Raw genomic sequence first — 18055 nt, forward strand, 5'->3', positions numbered from 1 at the left:
TCCTCTTCTTCTTCTCCTCTTCTTCTTCTCAAGCCCTAGCCTTCACTCTCTAAAAAATGGAACAAAATGATCCAAAGATCAGCCCTATACAACAATACATCCTCAAAAGAAATAGCTAGGGAAAAGACCAAAATGCCCTTAATGATTCCCGGACGGATTTCCTTGTCAACTGCCCAACTTTCAAAGGCCATAACTCGCTCATACGAACTCGGAATTGAGCAAACTCGGTGGCGTTGGAAAGATCATTCCACAAGCTTCACAACCATAACTGGAACTACTCCTAACTCATCCTGATCTAGAAGTTATGACTGCTCAAAGTTGGCCAAAAATCACTGATTTCCATACTTAGCCAAAAAATTTCCAGATTTTCAAATCCTTTCCAAAAATTGAAAATTTTCAAATTCTAAGCCTCTTCTTAGCTATTTCAAATTGCCGGATGTTACATGTATCATCAAAATGTTCATTTACTTTCTTCTCTGTTATTCAAATAATGACAGATGATGGCACTTGAATTGGGAGTATACAAGATAAGAGTGAACTCAATAGCACCAGGAATTTTCAAATCTGAGATAACAGAGAGACTTATTCAAAAGGAACGGTTCCATAATTTTGTCTTCAGAACCTTTCCTTTGAGAGATCTTGGAACGACAGATCCAGCTATAACATCAGTTGTCAGGTATTTAATCCATTCTTCTTCAGAGTATGTATCCGGCAATATTTTCATTGTTGATAGCGGAGGGAGCTCAACAGGTGTCCCAATTTTCTCATCACTATAGAACAGAGGCAGATTCATGATTTATGGTTCAACCAAAGCCAAATTAAGGATTTTCTAGAATAAAAACCTCAAGTTTATATACAATAATAGTAGACTGAATATCTCATTAGGATTATTCAGTGTACACCTTAGCTTTTTTGTAGTTCTAATTACCTTCCTACGTATGGCTACTTGATAGTCTCAGCAAAGAGTGTGGATACACTCTCTTTTAGACACATGGAGTAAAGAAAAATTGGAAAATAAGCTTTTAGGTTGTTTTTTCAACCATTAATTGCTACATAGTCATATATCTAATTGTGCATTTTTCTTCTTTCTTTTTAATATTAATATACAATGCATATTCTACCAAACTATGAATTTCTTGTTATATATCTTGATTAGATGCAATGGTTATATATTCCAATTGTATTGTATTTCTTCTTTTCTGAACCTAATATGTAAAACCCTTGCTAGAACTTCGTTATTGTTAGCCAAATAAGAGAAGTTTTTATCCAAAAGTAATGGAGTTCCAGCAATATATTTCTTTTCATTTCTTCGTAGGATTCCATGACTATTTATTTCAAATTATCTATTTATTCCTTTTTAGGTCAATTGTGTAAACTGTGGTTCTGCATAAAATGCCTGGGAATTGCTTCCCTAACCAGTAATCTGAGATAACCGTGGCTCTCAGCCTGTTTGGCTAGATGCAACTTTTTGTCAATTTTTTTTTCTACTTTGAGGTGGTTGTCCCAAAATAACAAAAAAAAATGGTTTTGAGCAATAGCAGAAGCAACTTTTGTACTGTTTGGAAAAAGCTACACATTTCTGCTTTTCCTAAGAAGTACAGAAAAGTTTGCTCCTCTAAAGCAGGGAACTAACTTGCTGCAGAGGGAAACTAAACCAAGGCAAAATTGCTTTCATCCATTTCTATTTGGTGCTTTATTGCTTCATGACTGAGATAACCATGGTTGTTTACTGTATAGGCTGAATTTTTTGACTGTCAAACCAATTGGACAACTGAGCTGCGGTGTTATCAAAAACAAAAAGCGCAAAAAAGCTCTAAGCTCCATTGGGGCTTTAAGCGCAAATAAAACCTGGGCTTTAATGACAAAAGGCTCAAGGGGAGAAAAAAATACAATATATATGTTTAGTCCAAGACTAATAATTTAAAAGCATAAATGACATATATATGAACAAAGAAATTGAAAAATAATTACGATAAAGTGAAATATCAATTGTTTAGTGTCGCCTCTTTAGAAGAGGTTCATTGGCAAAGACAAGTATGCCTCGGAACCTTGATGACGACACTAAAGTGCACATTAAGCGAGGCAAAGCGGTCAACACGTTTTTGAGCCTCGCTTCAGGGCTTAAGCGCGCCTTTGATAACATTGAACTGAAGATTGCACCAATATATACACTACTAATTAGAAGAGTTTCACCTATCTTATGCATGGCTCTTTCACAATCAACAATTGCAAAATAATCAGGGATAAAATTAGTGTGGTCAAAATCTTGCAACTGCCAATGCAAATGAGGACAAAAAGCAGTAACCATCACCTCAATATTAATATCTGTGAATAGCACAATACAAAATGTTGAGGCAAGATTTTACCAGAGAATTGGCCAACAGACTCTAATCATTTTTTACAAAAGTTGGATACTGATGTGACGTAAACCAAGCAACAGAAGAAACACTGCATGAGGTGGAAACAACAAATAACTAGTATATCCAATAAACATGTGTACCATCACTCCCAATACTGTAGAGTGCTCTAAGAAATTCCTGAAGCAAATTCAGCATATTAAGCCAATTCCTGAATGGATATTAACATCCAGAGGGTAGAGGGAATGAATTTCTTTTAAATCACAAGTTTCAAAAGTCCTCTTTTTCTCTTGTAATTTCATGTCAAAACAAACAACATCACATAATAGGACGAAAAGAGTATATCAATGAAGAGAACATTATTTCTATTTAAATGTCACCATTTTAAAAAAACAACTAAACATGAGAGTTGTGCATTCTTTAAGGAGTTAACCCAAAACCTTACAATACAATTTAATGGCACTATGCACACTACAACAAAAAAAACTTTTAGCGGCAATAAATATTGACATTAATAAAGAGTGCTAAAGTCTTTACCGGCATTAGTTAAGTGTCATTAGAACCATGTCGCTAAAGGCTTTAGGGACATATACAAAGAGTGCTAATTGCCACTAAAAATACATATTTAGCGGCAATTAAGAATTAATTGCCGCTAATGATCATTTTTTATGTAGTGGCACCACCTTTATTTGCATTCCTAAAAGTACCCTTCTCTTTCAGAAGATTCACACAAGTACGTCATAGATATTTATATTCTATTAAATGGAAATTCAGAAAAAAAAGAAAAGATTTTCACTCAAGCTTCTAGTAAGACTTAAGGCGACTATACATTCAATCTATAAGTAGGAATAGCCATTAGATGTTGAGCTCGAGGTGTCACTAAGCCGAATTTCTCAGTCATGTCTATATGGTTTGGCATCATACCATTCGGTAGCTCCCAATCAAAGCAATGAACCAATTGTGCTAGCACTAGGCGAACGATGGTGAGCCCTAGTTGTAATCCAGGGCAACTTCTTCTGCCAGAGCCAAATGGTAAAAGTTGAAAGTCATGCCCACGAAGATCAATGTTGCTATCAATGAACCTTTCTGGCATGAACTTCTCGGGGTCAGGCCAAGCTTCTGGATCTCTTCCAATCGCCCACACATTTACAAAAAGTCTTGAACCTTTAGGTACATCAAAACCATCTACTATGCAATCTTCAATTGATTCATGAGGTGTCAATAGTGGTGAAGGGGGGTGCAGCCTAAGTCCTTCTTTTATAACCATGTCTAAGTACTCTAGCCTTTCCAAGTCTGACTCTTCCACCATTCTATTTATGCCAACAGCTTGTTCCAACTCATTTTGTAGTTTCTTCATAACCTTAGGGTGTCTTAAAAGTTCAGAAAAAATCCAGTCAATTGCAGTTGATATAGTGTCTGTTGAAGCTATTAGCAAGTCCTGCATTTACGCGGAGATCTTTTTCAGTTTGCTAAAGCAATAACAATATTGATCACAAGCATGCTAAGTACAATACTATGAATTACTCTTAATCTATTCGCTCTCAAAATTGACAAAAGCTTTTGCCTTCAGGGAACTTATTCATTATGGAATATTAAAGGAATAAAGTTCTAGCATACTGATAAATAGGACTCAATTAAGAAATAAACTTCCAATATGGAAGAAATAGCATATTTGTGCACATTCCCTTTTCTTTATTTGAAATTTTCAATTGAGAGAAATTCTCAATAAATTTGAGCCTACAATCGCGCATAGTACTGTACTACTGCTCTTAGTAATTATTGGAATTTGCCAAATTGAGCCTAATATTAAACTTTCAACTCTAAGCTCCTTGGTGACCATTGATGTTATAATTTGAACAAATTAATTAGTAGGTTAACTTCTCCATACCGGAAAGAATATCTACCATATTTAGGTCATCTAAAATATAATTATAAATAACCTTCCATAACTAGTGTGACCAGTTATCTGAAAAAAGAAGAAACAGGTAATAGCCTATTACAATAGGTTAAAATACTACTTCCTCTGGTCCATATTAAGTGAATTGTTGGGGTTTGACACACACCCTAAGAAAAATATTTAAGGACATAAACAAAAGGCTACTTTCTACTATTACCCTTTTGATTATTCCCAAATTATTCTCCTAAAAAATGTATAGTAGTTAAGAACATTATTAAATAGAGGGAAAACATGGAAAAAGTCCCAACAATTCTCTTTAACTTTGAAAAATTCACTTATTTTTGAACTAAGAAAAAAGTCCCAACAATTCACTTAATATTGACTAGAGGGAGTAGTAATGACCAACGAGGGATATGCTGGGATAGATGAAATACACCTATCATTAATTAGAGTCTCGGTTTCAAGTCTCAAGAATGAAGACATTCATGGTAGAGAGTGATTCCCCTATAATGGTGCTACACGAGGCAAATCTGAATTTATCGGGCCATTGAGTACCGAATACTAGATGGGTAAAAACGATTTAAGAAGTTTAATTATTATTTTTGAAGTATAGAAGTTAAATCCAATTACTAAAGTAGATGGAGTGAATTCCAATAACGTTACCAGCAAGACAGCTTTGACATGGCGACGATCAAATTTGAATTCAGCTTCTCCAGATTGCATAATAGTCATCATAGTATCAATAATATCCTTAGCCTTCTTTTGGTCCTTGGATTGAACATGCTCATCAATAACTTTCTCAAAAAAATCATCAAAAATCTTTGCCAATTCCTTCATGCGACCAATAAATCCCTGCAAATCAAACACACTAAGGAAAGGAAAAAACTCACCAATATTTGGTGATGCTGCTAGAACTACAGTCTCTTCCATTATATTTTTAAAACCCCTTTCATCAAACTCCTCTTCCATATACTTCTTTCCAAGTACCATTAAACACGACATATTCGCGCTTAGAGAGGCAAGTTTAGCACTAAGATCAACCTCAATATGATTAGAAGCTGCTTGTTTGAGAGAATTCACAAATATTCCAAGCTCTTGTTTTCTCATAGATCGAAATGAATTGATCTTGATGTTAGTAAGCAATTTTATCGTGCACAATTTTCGCATATTTCTCCAATGAGGTCCATATTTTGCGAAAACTATATCTCTGTGATCATATGCAATGTATTGACCAGCTGCATTATATGGTCTACTAGCAAAAGCAATATCATGTTTTTTTAAGAATAGTTCAGCCGCATGAGGAGATGAGGCAACGATTACAGGAACAAGACCAAATTGCATACTCATTATGGGACCATGTTTTTTTGCTATATGATGAAGAGCTTGATGGAGATTTTTGCCTAATACCATATGGAGATTTCCTATAATTGGAAACCCTTTAGGACCTGGAGGAAGTTTCTTTTTCTTTTTCATGAATATGTTGAGCAATGCTTGAACAGGGTATAGCACTGCAACTATCACTGCAAGAACTTGCCAAATAGAAACCATTGATGTAAATTAATGTGTTAGCTTCCTAACTTACAAATAGTTTCTCTATATAGAAATGCGATGGAACTTAACTAAGTTCAACATATATTTATACACCTAATCATAACATACATAGAAGGTAAAAAACAATTTTGACCCCATGCATATAGGGGAAGTAAGTAGGCGTTTGGACTTTGCACATAGAATTGATTGAAATTTGAAAAAAGAGTTTTTGAAGTTGAAAAAAGGTATTTGGAAATTGAAGTTGTGTTTAGATATGCATTTTACTAGAAAAGAAAGAAGGCTTTCTAAGTGAAAACAATTTTCAACAAAATTTTGCAAATTTGAAAATTTGAAAAACTCATTTTTAAAAATCATTCCAATGTATAACCAAACAACGTTTTGGAAAAAAAAAATCATATCCAAACGGGCCCTAAGGACAGTAACATCCTTTGTAAACTTTGTACACAACAACAACAAATATAATAATAATAATAATAATAGTAGTAGTGGTAGTAGTAGTCGTAGTCACCTTTGGTAGGAAGCTTTGTATCCCCAAAAGTGGAACTTCCCTAGGAGAATTCGGATTAGTTTGGCCCCAAAGCGGGTATTGGACACCGGGTGGAAAACCAAGAAAAAAAAAAAAAGTAATAGTAATAGTTGGCCGGCCTAGTTCTAGATCCATTAGACCTTCAGCTATTAAATAGGCGCTAGTAACACGTTTTCTAATAGCACTCACTCACCAGCCAATCCGAACAACTAGAGTATATAAATGGTAAAGCATACACCATCTGTTCCTCAAGATGATAAATTTTCTTCTCCTCCCACCTCTAAGGGACCTTAGGATGGTGTTTTCATTTATTGTTTAATCAATTTATGTTAAATGCATGGTCTTCCTTAAAGTATTTACTAAATTGGCAGTTAGGCCATTTTGACAAAAGTTTTACTTAGGTTGGCCAACTTAAATCTATTCTGGTACCGTGAAGAAAAGAACTTAGATCTGGTACTAATGGGTACACTACTTAGCTCTTGCATAAAACAATAACTGGCACTCAATACTTTCTTACACAATGTTATAAAATACTTATTTTCTATATAACTCTCTTCACCCTTACATTATTAGCTGGATATATACCTTGGTAAAATGGAGCCGTGGAAAGATTGGAGTGGATAAATATTGATGGTAATGGGCGTCATCAGGAATCTGGCGAGAATTGTGTCTCGACTTGGCGAAAGTCGGTTGAAGCATCACTGCTGCCGCTCGTCGTGTAGACAGGCTGAAATCTCTCCGCAACCACATTAATTCTGAGGGCCCCCAGTATGCATTCACCCTCGAGCATGATGTCACCTCCAAGGGTGTTACCATTGAGGCCGCTGTGCAAATGGTTATATCACAATCAAATAAGCATCAGATGACTTAGACATATACTCACAACTGAAGAAGACAATCAAGCCAACTAAACACGCCAGTCAACATAATAAGAATCAACAAGGCTTAAAATCATCAAATCGTAGTTTAGGCAAATCTAACTTTTCAAAGTGAATTACTTTTAGACATGATGAATTAAGAACTTGCTCTATCCCACAAGCAGTTAATCATAAAATCAGCTAAACTATGTATCAAACACCTTAGAAGTATGTTTTTGGTTGAAAAAAAAACATACTTAGAGGTTTCATCTTAACTTACCTTAGCTCAAAATGTATGTCAAGCACCTGTAACGTTCACATCACACTCACAAGTTCCAATCTACACATAGAAAATCTTAACAACAACTATTCGTAATAATTAAGTTCAATCCATATTTGTTAGCGAAAATGAAAGAATACTTGAGAAATAGAAGGACGTTTAAATATTTCTACCAATCAAGGCTCGATAACCACTTTTGTTCGATCAATGATAAGATCCATCGATGAAGCGAGCAAGAAACAACTAATGACCATGGGGAGTACAGTCACTAGTAGTTTTCCCCTCATTCCGCTTTTAGTAAATATAGTCGCCAGTGGTTTTCCCCCTCATCCTGCTTTTTGCAACAACCACATAGTTGGTCCATCCACCAGTACTTTTTTACCCTCAATAAGCATATAACTAATGTGTCACCTGTGAGAAAAAAATATAATATATAAGTTTAGTCCAAGACTAATAATTTAAAAGCATGAATGACATATATATGAACAAAGAAATTGAAAAATAATTACGATAAAGTGAAATATCAATTGTTTAGTGTCGCCTCATTAGAAGAGGTTCATTGGCAAATAAAAGTATGCCTCGGAACCTTGATGACGATTCTAAAGTGCACATTAAGCGAGGCAAAGCGGTCAACACGTTTTGAGCCTCGCTTCAGGGGTTAAGCGCGCATTTGATAACATTGAACTGAAGATTGCACCAATATATACACACTATTAATTAGAAGAGTTCCACCTATCTTATGCATGGTTCTTTCACAATCAACAATTGCAAAATAATCAGGGATAAAATTAGTGTAGTCAACATCTTGCAACTGCCAATGCAAATGAGGACAAAAAGCAGTAACCATCACCTCAATATTAATATCTGTGGATAACACAATACAGAATGTTGAGGCAAGATCTTACCAGAGAATTGGCCAACAGACTCTAATCATTTTTTACAAAAGTTGGATACTGATGTGACGTAAACCAAGCAACAGAAGAAACACTGCATGAGGTGGAAACAACAAATAAGTAGTATATCCAATAAACATGTGTACCAGCACTCCCAATACTGTAGAGTGCTCTAAGAAATTTCTGAAGCAAATTCAGCATATTAAGCCAATTCCTGAATAACATCCAGAGGGTAGAGGGAATGAATTTCTTTTAGATCACAAGTTTCAAAAGTCCTTTTTTCTTTTGTAATTTCATGTCGAAACAAACAACATCGCATAAAATAGGACGAAGAGAGTATATCAAGAAGAGAACATTATTTCTATTGTCACCATTAAAAAAACAACTAAACATGAGAGTTGTGCATTCATTAAGGAGTTAACCCAAAACCTTACAACACAATCTAATGGCACTATGCACCACCTTTATTGCATTCCTAAAATCACCCTTCTCTTTCAGAAGATTCACACAAAGTACGTCATAGATATTTATATTCTATTAAATAGAAATTCAGAAAAAAAAACTTAGATGTTCAGTCAAGCTTCTAGTAAGACTTAAGGCAACTATTCATTCAATCTATAAGTAGGAATAGCCATTAGATGTTGAGCTCGAGGTGTCACTAAGCCGAATTTCTCAGTCATGTCTATATGGTTTGGCATCATACCATTCGGTAGCTCCCAATCAAAGCAATGAACCAATTGTGCTAACACTAGGCGAACGATGGTGAGCCCTAGTTGTAATCCAGGGCAACTTCTTCTGCCAGAGCCGAATGGTAAAAGTTGAAAGTCATGCCCACGAAGATCAATGTTGCTATCAACGAACCTTTCTGGCATGAACTTCTCGGGGTCAGGCCAAGCTTCTGGATCTCTTCCAATCGCCCACACATTTACAAAAAGTCTTGAACCTTTAGGTATATCAAAACCATCAACTATGCAATCTTCAATTGATTCATGAGGTGTCAGTAGTGTTGAAGGGGGGTGCAGCCTAAGTCCTTCTCTTATAACCATGTCTAAGTACTCTAGCCTTTCCAAGTCTGACTCTTCCACCATTCTATTTATGCCAACTGCTTGTTCCAACTCAATTTGTAGTTTCTTCATAACCTTAGGGTGTCTTAAAAGTTCAGAAAGAATCCAGTCAATTGCAATTGATACATTGTCTGTTGAAGCTAATAGCAAGTCCTGCATATATAGGGAGATATTTTTCAGTTTGCTAAAGGCATAACAATATTGATCACAAGTACAATACTATGTAATGGTCCTATGCGACGCAAATCTGAATTAGTCGGTAAAGTGAGTACCGAATACTAGATGGGTAAAAATGATTTAAGATTTTTTTTTCTGAAGTATAGAAGATAAATCCAATTAATAAAGTAAATGGAGTGAAATCCATTAACATTACCAGCAAGACAGCTTTGACATCGCGACGGTCAATCTTGAATTCAGCTTCTCCAGATTGCATAATAGTCATCATAGTATCAACCATATCCTTAGCTTGATTCTGCTCCTTGGATTGAACATGCTCATCAATAACTTTCTCAAAAAATTCATCAAAAATCTTTGCCAAGTCCTTCATACGAGCAATAAATCCCTGCAAATCAAACACACTAAGGAAAGGAAAGAACTCAGCAATATTTGGTGATGCCACTAAAAATGAAGCCTCATAAAAAATATTTTTAAAACCCCTTTCATCAAACTCTTCTTCCATATACTTCTTGCCAAATACCATTAAACACGACATATCCACGATTAGAGAGGCAAGGTCAGCACTAAGATCAACCTCAACACGATTAGAAGCTGCTTGTTTAAGAAAATTCACAAATATTCCAAGCTCTTGTTTTCTCATAGATCGAAATGAATTGATCTTGATGTTACTAAGCAATTTCATCTTGCACAATTTTCGCATATTTCTCCAATGAGGTCCATATTTTGCGAAAACTATATCTCTGTGATCATATGCAATGTATTGAGCAGCTGCATTATATGGTCTATTAGCAAAAGCAATATCATGTTTTTTTAAGAATAGTTCAGCTGCATGAGGAGATGAAGCAACGATTACAGGAACAAGACCAAATTGCATACTCATTATGGGACCATGTTTTTTTGCTATATGATGAAGAGCTTGATGGAGATTTTTGCCTAATACCATATGGAGATTTCCTATAATTGGAAACCCTTTAGGACCTGGAGGAAGTTTCTTTTTCTTTTTCATGAATATGTTGAGAAATGCTTGAACAGGGTATAGCACTGCAACTATCACTGCAAGAACTTGCCAAATAGAAACCATTGATGTAAATTAATGTGTTAGCTTCCTAACTTACAAATAGTTTCTCTATATAGAAATGTGATGGCACTTAACTAAGTTCAACATATATTTATACACCTAATCATAACATACATAGAAGGTAAATAACAATTTAGACCCCATGCATATAGGGGAAGTAAGTAGGCATTTGGACTTTGCACATAGAATTGATTGAAATTTGAAAAAAGAGTATTTGAAGTTGAAAAAAGGTATTTGGAAATTGAAGTTGTGTTTAGACATGCATTTTACTAGAAAAGAAAGAAGGCTTTCTAAGTGAAAAAACCATTTTCAATCAATTTTGCAAACTTGAAAATTTGAAAAACTCATTTTTAAAAATCATTCCAATGTATAACCAAACAACGTTTTGGAAAAAAAAATTCATATCCAAACAGGCCCTAAGGACAGTAACAACCTTTGTAAACTTTGTACACAACAACAACAAATATAATAATAATAATAATAGTAGTAGTAGTAGTAGTAGTCACCTTTGGTAGGAAGCATTTTATCCCCAAAAGTGGAACTTCCCTAGGAGAATTCAAATTAGTTTGACCCAAAGTGGGTATTGGACACCAGGTGGAAAACCAAGAAAAAAAATAAAAGTAATAGTAATGGTTGGCCGGCCTAGTTCTAGGACCATTAGACCTTCATCTATTAAATAGGCTCTAGTAACACGTTTTCTAATAGCACTCACTCACTAGCCAATCTGAACAACTAGAGTATATAAATGGTAAAGCATACACCATCTGTTCCACTTTGATTCTCAAGATGATAAATTTCTTCTCCCCCCACCTCTAAGGGACCTTAGGATGGTGTTTTCATTTATTGTTTAATCAATTTATGTTAAATGCATGGTCTTCCTTAAAGTATTTACTAAATTGGCAGTTAGGCCATTTTGACAAAAGTTTTACTTAGGTTGGCCAACTTAAATCTATTCTGGTACCGTGAAGAAAAGAACTTAGATCTGGTACTAATTGGTACACTACTTAGCTCTTGCATAAACAATAACTGGCTCTCAATATTTTCTAACACAATGTTATAAAATACTTATTTTCTATATAACTCTCTGCACCCTTACATTATTAGCTGGATATATACCTTGGTAAAATGGAGCCATGGAAAGACTTGAGTGGAGAAATAGTGATGGTGATGGGCGTCATCAGGAATCTGGCAAGAATTGTGTCTCGACTTGGCGAAAGCCAGTCGCAGCATCACTGCTGCCGCTCATCGTGTTGACAGGCTGAAATCTCTCTGCAACTACATTAATTCAGAGGGCCCCCAATATGCATTCACCCTCGAGCCTGATGTCACCTCCAAGGGTGCTACCATTGAGGCCGCTGTGCAAATGGTTATATCACAATCAAATAAGCATCAGATGACTCAGACATATACTCACAACTGAAGAAGACAATCAAGCCAACTAAACACGCCAGTCAACATAATAAGAATCAACAAGGCTTAAAATCATCAAGTCGTAGTTTAGGCAAATCTAACTTTTCAAAGTGAATTACTTTTAGACATGATGAATTAAGAACTTGCTTTATCCCACAAGCAGTTAATCATAAAATCAGCTAAACTATGTATCAAACACCTTAGAAGTATGTTTTTTGTTGAAAAACATACTTAGAGGTTTCATCTTAACTTACCTTAGCTCAAAATGTATGTCAAGCACCTGTAACGTTCACATCACACTCACAAGTTCCAATCTACACAATAGAAAATCTTAACAACAACTATTCGTAATAATTAAGTTCAATCCATATTTGTTAGCGAAAATGAAAGAATACTTGAGAAATAGAAGGACGTTTAAATATTTCTACCAATCAAGGCTCGATAACCTATTTTGTTCGATCAATGATAAGACCCATCGATGAAGCGAGCAAGAAACAACTAATGACCATGGGGAGTACAGTCACAAGTAGTTTTCCCCTCATTCCGCTTTTAGTAAATATAGTCGTTAGTGGTTTTCCCCCTCATCCTGCTTTTTGTAACAACCACATAGTTGGTCCATCCACCAGTACTTTTTTACCCTCAATAAGCATATAACTAATGTGTCACCTGTGCACACTTCTCTCTGTATGTTTTTAACTTAAGTAATACTCCATATACTAATAGTTTCTTTCACACACAAAAGGTTGATCATGGGGAGTAAGAAAGAGCAAATCCTTTCTTTTGCAGAGTATAATAGAAATAACTCACAAAACCACTGGGCAAAAGGAACAGGTTGTGAGAGACATAGGGTACCTGAACGGGGTTCATTTGAACCCCTTTCCTGAGAAAATTATACTATTACTATATATACAAGATCAAAATTAACTTTTTACATACAATCCCCTTGGCTTCTTTAGATGTTTTTCTTCTTTATATTCTGAATCCCCTTAAATAAAAAACCAAACGCTGATGTCTTTGTTTGATAAGTAGAATCCTGTTCCAAAATGCTTCACCAACCATAAAGCAAACAACTTTTGTGCATTACTCTGGAATCTGTATTACTAACATATGCAAACTCTTCAGTACATAAGCATTACACAAGGATGGTAATTTAAGCTTATTTGATGACACAAACTGTAGTGTCTGTGAGCTTTTCATCCCAACACTTAATAATTAAGTGATAATATACCCATAACGATGGTGGAAAAGTGATAAATACTCTTTTATTCTTAATCAGAAGTTTCGTGTTCGAGCCTATTGGAATTCAATTTTCAGCTAATTAAAAACAACAATGCAACGGAAAATGAAATACCTTAGATTCAAAAAAAGACCTCCTTTTTAGCCTTTAAGCAGAAAGCTCTCTCTTCTTTACAGAAACAGAGAAATGGCTGTGCTCCATATACATTCTTTGCTTCGCCGTAACGATCCGACCCGACCCATGAACTCAGATTCCTTTCCGGTGAACGGAGAGGATTATGGTCGATTTTTGAGGAAATGGAAAAAATGGATCCTTATGTTTGTGTTTAGCTACAAAATAGTCCCTTTATATGTGCTTTAAGTAATTTTGGTCTTTTAAATTTATCAAAAGTTAATTTCTGTCAATTATTTAACAAAAAAAGCTTTGTCTCTCTATTTGATTTGAACCATTGATCAAAGGGAACTATAGTATTAATAAAGAAGACCACTGAGCTTCGAGACATGTTTTGATAAATAGTTGGTAGGGAACTCGCAAAAAACATGATACTTCAATATGTTATTAACCATTATTACAAGCTTATAAGTTACCAATGATCTAACATATAATCTTACAAAATAAAAATTTGCATTTCTAGATCTTGGCTTCAATAGCAGAAGACATGGTAAATGGTGAAAAACCATGATCAAGACTAGCTTTCCATACTTTGTCAACATCAAACATCATGTCACCACACTCGTGCTCGTTCCAACCCTCAGACGCGTGCAAAATTCCAGCTATTCTCGATGCACTCATCACTCTTCTTGGCAGCCAGTTCTTGAATTACAAGACAAAATCAATCGTCAATAAATAATCAAAACTTAAACAGAAAAAATTTACTATGAGGATATTAAATAATCTTTTCTGACCTCACAAGAGTCTACATTTTGAAGATGTTTTGGACAAATCATGGCTGGTGTGCTGAAGTAGAAGCAATCCTCGCTAACTTTCTTTGGTGGAAATGGTGAATAAGGAATAAATAATGTTCCTTTTGGTGCTTTCAATTGCTCATCTTCACTCAATCCATCATCTACTAGCCATGTCTGCAATATATCGCGTCAAAATCAATCAATTACTTCCTAATTCTTGAATTATATCACGATTATATGTTATAGTACTACCTTTGAAACACAAGTACTTTTCGACAAGACCAAATTAGCTGCAGCCTCGGGGGTAAACCTTGCTTTAAGTCCCTTGTACTCTTCTTCGTCTAACGTGACAACCTATATATGTATAAAAAAGATTACGATGAATTGCAGAGATTAAAGGTAAACCAAAATCAAGGAGCTAGGATAGTGTAAGAAGATTATTAATACCTGAATTCCTCGTTGACACAAGGCGAGGGCAATAGCACTAGCAACTTTGGATAAACGACGAGCTTGAAGTACCACTTGGGATGTTCCTTTAGGAATGGAGTTGAGAACCACAGCAACAACTAGGCTACTTCCATCTACCACTTTAACTTTCAGCTCAGGATGCTTCCTTATGTAAATTTTACCATTGTTATTCAACTTCTCTTCCTATAAAGTAAGTTCCATTTGTATAAGTATCGACTCATTAGATCTTTAAAAAGATTGAAGATTCTATATCTGAATTCACATAGAAAACTAGATAGTTTGACCTTTGAACTCTGAATCGTCTCACATAAAGAGGGACAAACAGAGGATTTAAATTTACTTGCCTGATTTAATAGTCCGAGGCTCAAAACCTTTACGCCTTTCTGATCTGCTTCCATGATGGCTTCCTTGATCAAATTATTAATACTCTTTCTTTGCCATTGACTAAAGTACTGTAACAAAAAACCAAGAATCATGACAAATGATAACAGATCCAAATTAATGGGAAAAACAATTAAACAATCTTGAATATGATATAGATTATTACTTGTTTGCGAAACTTTGGAATAGCCCAAGTTTGTAATTTGAGATCCTTGAACAAATTCCTCTCGATAACAAACGTGTGACTATAAATCCAAGTAATCACTATTGACCATAGCGTGACAGGCCACATTAACCACAAATACCACTTAGAGCTAGTCATGTGAGGCTTCGAGGCCAAAGATGAAAATCCTAGACGGAGATGATAGATGGCTTGTAAGGTTGTTAGATGTGTAAGGTGAACCACATCAGGCACTTCAGCTTTTTTCTCAAGTGACTTTTCATACAACGTGTCACTTGACTTGTCCATTGTACCAAAAATATAGTCATATATTGGCATGAAAAGAGAATAATTAGTTCTGAATTGTGTGTGATGTAGTGAATGGTACCTGTGACATCAACACATTCATATCATAACCTGATAGTGTAAAAATTACTCAAAATATGTCTAGGGACAAGAAGTGTACTCACGAGGGCGTATATATCAAGTACTTGAGAGGTGGAAACAGAGAGAACATCCACTTTGGAATAACCTCAAAGTTACAATGGCCCAAGTTGTTCATGAAATCAGTAAAGATAACATAAAGAGTAATTGTAGCTACAGAAGTAGTCCCAGTGAATTCTGTTGCGATTACAGGAACAGCAAAGATGGCATAATATGATGCGACCTCAGCAAACGGATGAATAAATGCTGTCAAATACATCAATTTAAAGTCCTTGTGAATTAGTAACCTTGTATAAAAGGTTAAAAAATGTACTAGTTAAAGAACCATTGTTTAAAGGGAATGAAGACGGACTTACCACTGATAGGTTGAGTAACAATAGAGGAGTGGTGATGAGAATGATAACGCGAATAGAGAAAATGGTGATGCAGAGCTCTATGAAACCAATAATAGATAAACTCAACAGGACCAATATGGATCAATGCAGTTATAATCAACCCATCAGTTCTCCATAGAGGTAAGTGATGAACTTGTTCCATCCTCAGGTATCCAATATAGTATAATAGCCCATTAAATATGATTTGATCATCCCTACATAACAATTCAACCTTCAATTTAATTGGAGAATCGTAGTAGCGATTTAATTATCTGAACTTTCACCAAGGAATAAAATAGTTCATAGAGAAAGTATATAAGTTACCAGCTGTTTTCTCTGTCAACTTGATCAAACTCAATGCTTCTATCAACAATTCGATTATTACCCTTAGCAGTCCTGTGGCGCGATAACGATATCCATATCTGGTTGTGAATAAATCTGAAGAGTAGAAATGGAAGTATGGCTATGTATCCAATATCTCCCTCCCTCAAGAATGAGTATATGCTATGACCAACAAATGGTACCAACACCAAGTACTTCATCCCACACCAAAAAAAAAAACAACATAATTAGCACAATTCTAGCTAACATAAAAAAAGCTTCAATATACTAACTTCTAACATAATATAATTAAGTAAATATAGTGTACTATTCTGACGACTTAAGCTTTCAGATGAGATGATTGCACATTTTAGCAGATAAAAATCATGTTTAAGACTACAAGATATTGATGATCTAATGCATTATATTAGGAACACATATTTCCAAGTTCACAAGAAATAAGAGAAATCAAGAAAAAGTTTTGATGAGTACTGCAAAATAAATTAAGAAAAAATATATATGTACCTTAAAGTTGCCAAGGTTTGCCCAAGGCCATTCTGTGAGAATTCCAGGTTTAGAAGCCATGTGTGTTTGCTCCTTCCTTGTAAAATTAGCCTACTACTTATAGTTAGCTCAGTCCAACTTGTCTCTATGTTTTGTATATTTTTAATGTGACGTGATATTGTCTGTTTTGAATTAAACTTGTACGATCATTTTTTTCAAAAGGTCATACGCCATTAAGAGTATTTAACACTTTATAAGTATTTTCTATTTTCCTTTTTATTTTTTATGTTAGATTTTGTTAACACGTGCCCAATAATAAAAAGCGCCTCACAGGTATTGTCGGGTTAAAACAATCCAAAGTCTACGTTTGACTTATTTATTATCACAAGTTTCAAAATAACTCTGATTTTGGTTCTTAGTCCAAAAGTTAAAGTGGTTCAAATTTCACCTCTCTAATTAAATATTTCATCTTCGGAAAAAAAAAATTAAATATTTCATCTTTGGTAGGTGTTGAATCTAAAGCACACGGACAATAAAATTATATTTCTTTTGTAGAAATTTATATTTAATTACTCTCTTAAATAACTCCGGGGTTGGTTGTTAATTCAAAACTCAATGGTTCTAAAAATTTATTCCTCATAACAATAATAACACATTTTGTATAATTCTATATAGTGGAGTATTGTATGCAGGGGAAAAATTTATATTCAAATTACGAGGGACGTGAATCTATGACTTCTCCATAAATCTAACTATTTTTATTATATATTTCTAAAATTGATAGTACAATATTATTGCAGATGCATATACTACAAGAAGGCTAAATAGTGCGCTTGATTGAATGTAAATCTTAGTCATACCGATACAAGATAGAAAGATTTTTTTTGATAAATTTTCAACCAAATTTTTTTTTTTTTAAAAAAAAGTTAAAGCTACAGTGACTAAAAGTAACAGTACTGACTTGTGTAAGAGTAACCCAAATTTGAGTACTCTCTCTTTGCTAGGTGTTAAAATTAGGCCATGGGATTCGTGCATAAAGCCATTAATCATATGAACTTTTTTGTCCAGATCTAAGGGTGTGTTTAGGAGAAAATGTTTTTCAATTTTCTTTTCATATTTGATTAATCAATTTTTTTGAATAATATATATATATATATATATATATATATAT

At 34.6% G+C, this 18055-nt stretch overlaps 4 protein-coding genes across 5 annotated transcripts in view; 1 reads left to right on the plus strand and 3 right to left on the minus strand.

Annotated features, from left to right (window-relative positions):
• LOC107058644 (gluconate 5-dehydrogenase-like) overlaps positions 1 to 776 on the plus strand; it is a 3000-nt gene extending 2224 nt beyond the window's left edge. The window contains exon 2 of the mRNA XM_015304603.1: positions 498 to 776. Within this exon, the coding sequence (XP_015160089.1) occupies positions 498 to 776 (279 nt within the window). The remainder of the gene's footprint in view (positions 1 to 497) is intronic.
• A 2226-nt stretch (positions 777 to 3002) lies between these two features.
• Positions 3003 to 5850, minus strand: LOC102595097 (cytochrome P450 CYP736A12-like). Its single transcript, XM_006365730.2, has 2 exons — positions 4918 to 5850; positions 3003 to 3795 (listed from the first exon to the last, which is right to left on the minus strand). Exons 1-2 carry the CDS (start codon positions 5800 to 5802, stop codon positions 3181 to 3183), a joined length of 1500 nt encoding a protein of 499 aa, XP_006365792.1. The 5' UTR covers positions 5803 to 5850; the 3' UTR covers positions 3003 to 3180.
• A 1658-nt stretch (positions 5851 to 7508) lies between these two features.
• On the minus strand, positions 7509 to 11139 carry LOC102596089 (cytochrome P450 CYP736A12-like). 2 transcript variants are annotated; one of them, XM_006365734.2, is made up of 4 exons: positions 9799 to 11139; positions 9065 to 9578; positions 8374 to 8455; positions 7509 to 7879 (listed from the first exon to the last, which is right to left on the minus strand). In XM_006365734.2, exons 1-3 carry the CDS (start codon positions 10681 to 10683, stop codon positions 8406 to 8408), a joined length of 1449 nt encoding a protein of 482 aa, XP_006365796.1. In that variant the 5' UTR covers positions 10684 to 11139; the 3' UTR covers positions 7509 to 7879; positions 8374 to 8405. The 2 variants fall into 2 exon arrangements, with proteins under 2 accessions (XP_006365796.1, XP_006365795.1); XM_006365733.2 differs by lacking the exons at positions 7509 to 7879; positions 8374 to 8455 and having other exon boundaries at positions 8770 to 9578.
• A 2724-nt stretch (positions 11140 to 13863) lies between these two features.
• Positions 13864 to 17020, minus strand: LOC102595750 (protein ECERIFERUM 1-like). The gene is made up of 10 exons (XM_015304611.1): positions 16906 to 17020; positions 16384 to 16595; positions 16042 to 16274; positions 15712 to 15931; positions 15248 to 15629; positions 15045 to 15152; positions 14680 to 14883; positions 14485 to 14586; positions 14233 to 14406; positions 13864 to 14140 (listed from the first exon to the last, which is right to left on the minus strand). The coding sequence occupies exons 1-10, from the start codon at positions 16963 to 16965 to the stop codon at positions 13958 to 13960; spliced, it is 1878 nt and encodes a 625-aa protein (XP_015160097.1). The 5' UTR covers positions 16966 to 17020; the 3' UTR covers positions 13864 to 13957.
• Positions 17021 to 18055: the final 1035 nt, after the last annotated feature.

This window comes from Solanum tuberosum, unplaced genomic scaffold (assembly GCF_000226075.1).
Source record: "Solanum tuberosum cultivar DM 1-3 516 R44 unplaced genomic scaffold, SolTub_3.0 scf00566, whole genome shotgun sequence".
In the NCBI taxonomy this organism is placed as follows: domain Eukaryota; kingdom Viridiplantae; phylum Streptophyta; class Magnoliopsida; order Solanales; family Solanaceae; genus Solanum; species Solanum tuberosum.

What these genes read in the sequence shown, in the direction of transcription:
- LOC102595097 (XM_006365730.2), bottom strand. Translation starts at nt 5,802, where the DNA reads ATGGTTTCTATTTGGCAAGTTCTTGCAGTGATAGTTGCAGTGCTATAC. An exon ending in ATGTCAAAGCTGTCTTGCTG is followed by an intron (nt 3,796 to 4,917) that starts GTAACGTTATTG and finishes GCGTAAATGCAG; the next exon opens with GACTTGCTAATAGCTTCAAC.
- LOC102596089 (XM_006365733.2), bottom strand. Translation starts at nt 10,683, where the DNA reads ATGGTTTCTATTTGGCAAGTTCTTGCAGTGATAGTTGCAGTGCTATAC. An exon ending in ATGTCAAAGCTGTCTTGCTG is followed by an intron (nt 9,579 to 9,798) that starts GTAATGTTAATG and finishes CTATATATGCAG; the next exon opens with GACTTGCTATTAGCTTCAAC.
- LOC102595750 (XM_015304611.1), bottom strand. Translation starts at nt 16,965, where the DNA reads ATGGCTTCTAAACCTGGAATTCTCACAGAATGGCCTTGGGCAAACCTT. An exon ending in TTCCAAAGTTTCGCAAACAA is followed by an intron (nt 15,153 to 15,247) that starts GTAATAATCTAT and finishes TTTTTGTTACAG; the next exon opens with TACTTTAGTCAATGGCAAAG. An exon ending in TGTGTCAACGAGGAATTCAG is followed by an intron (nt 14,587 to 14,679) that starts GTATTAATAATC and finishes ATACATATATAG; the next exon opens with GTTGTCACGTTAGACGAAGA.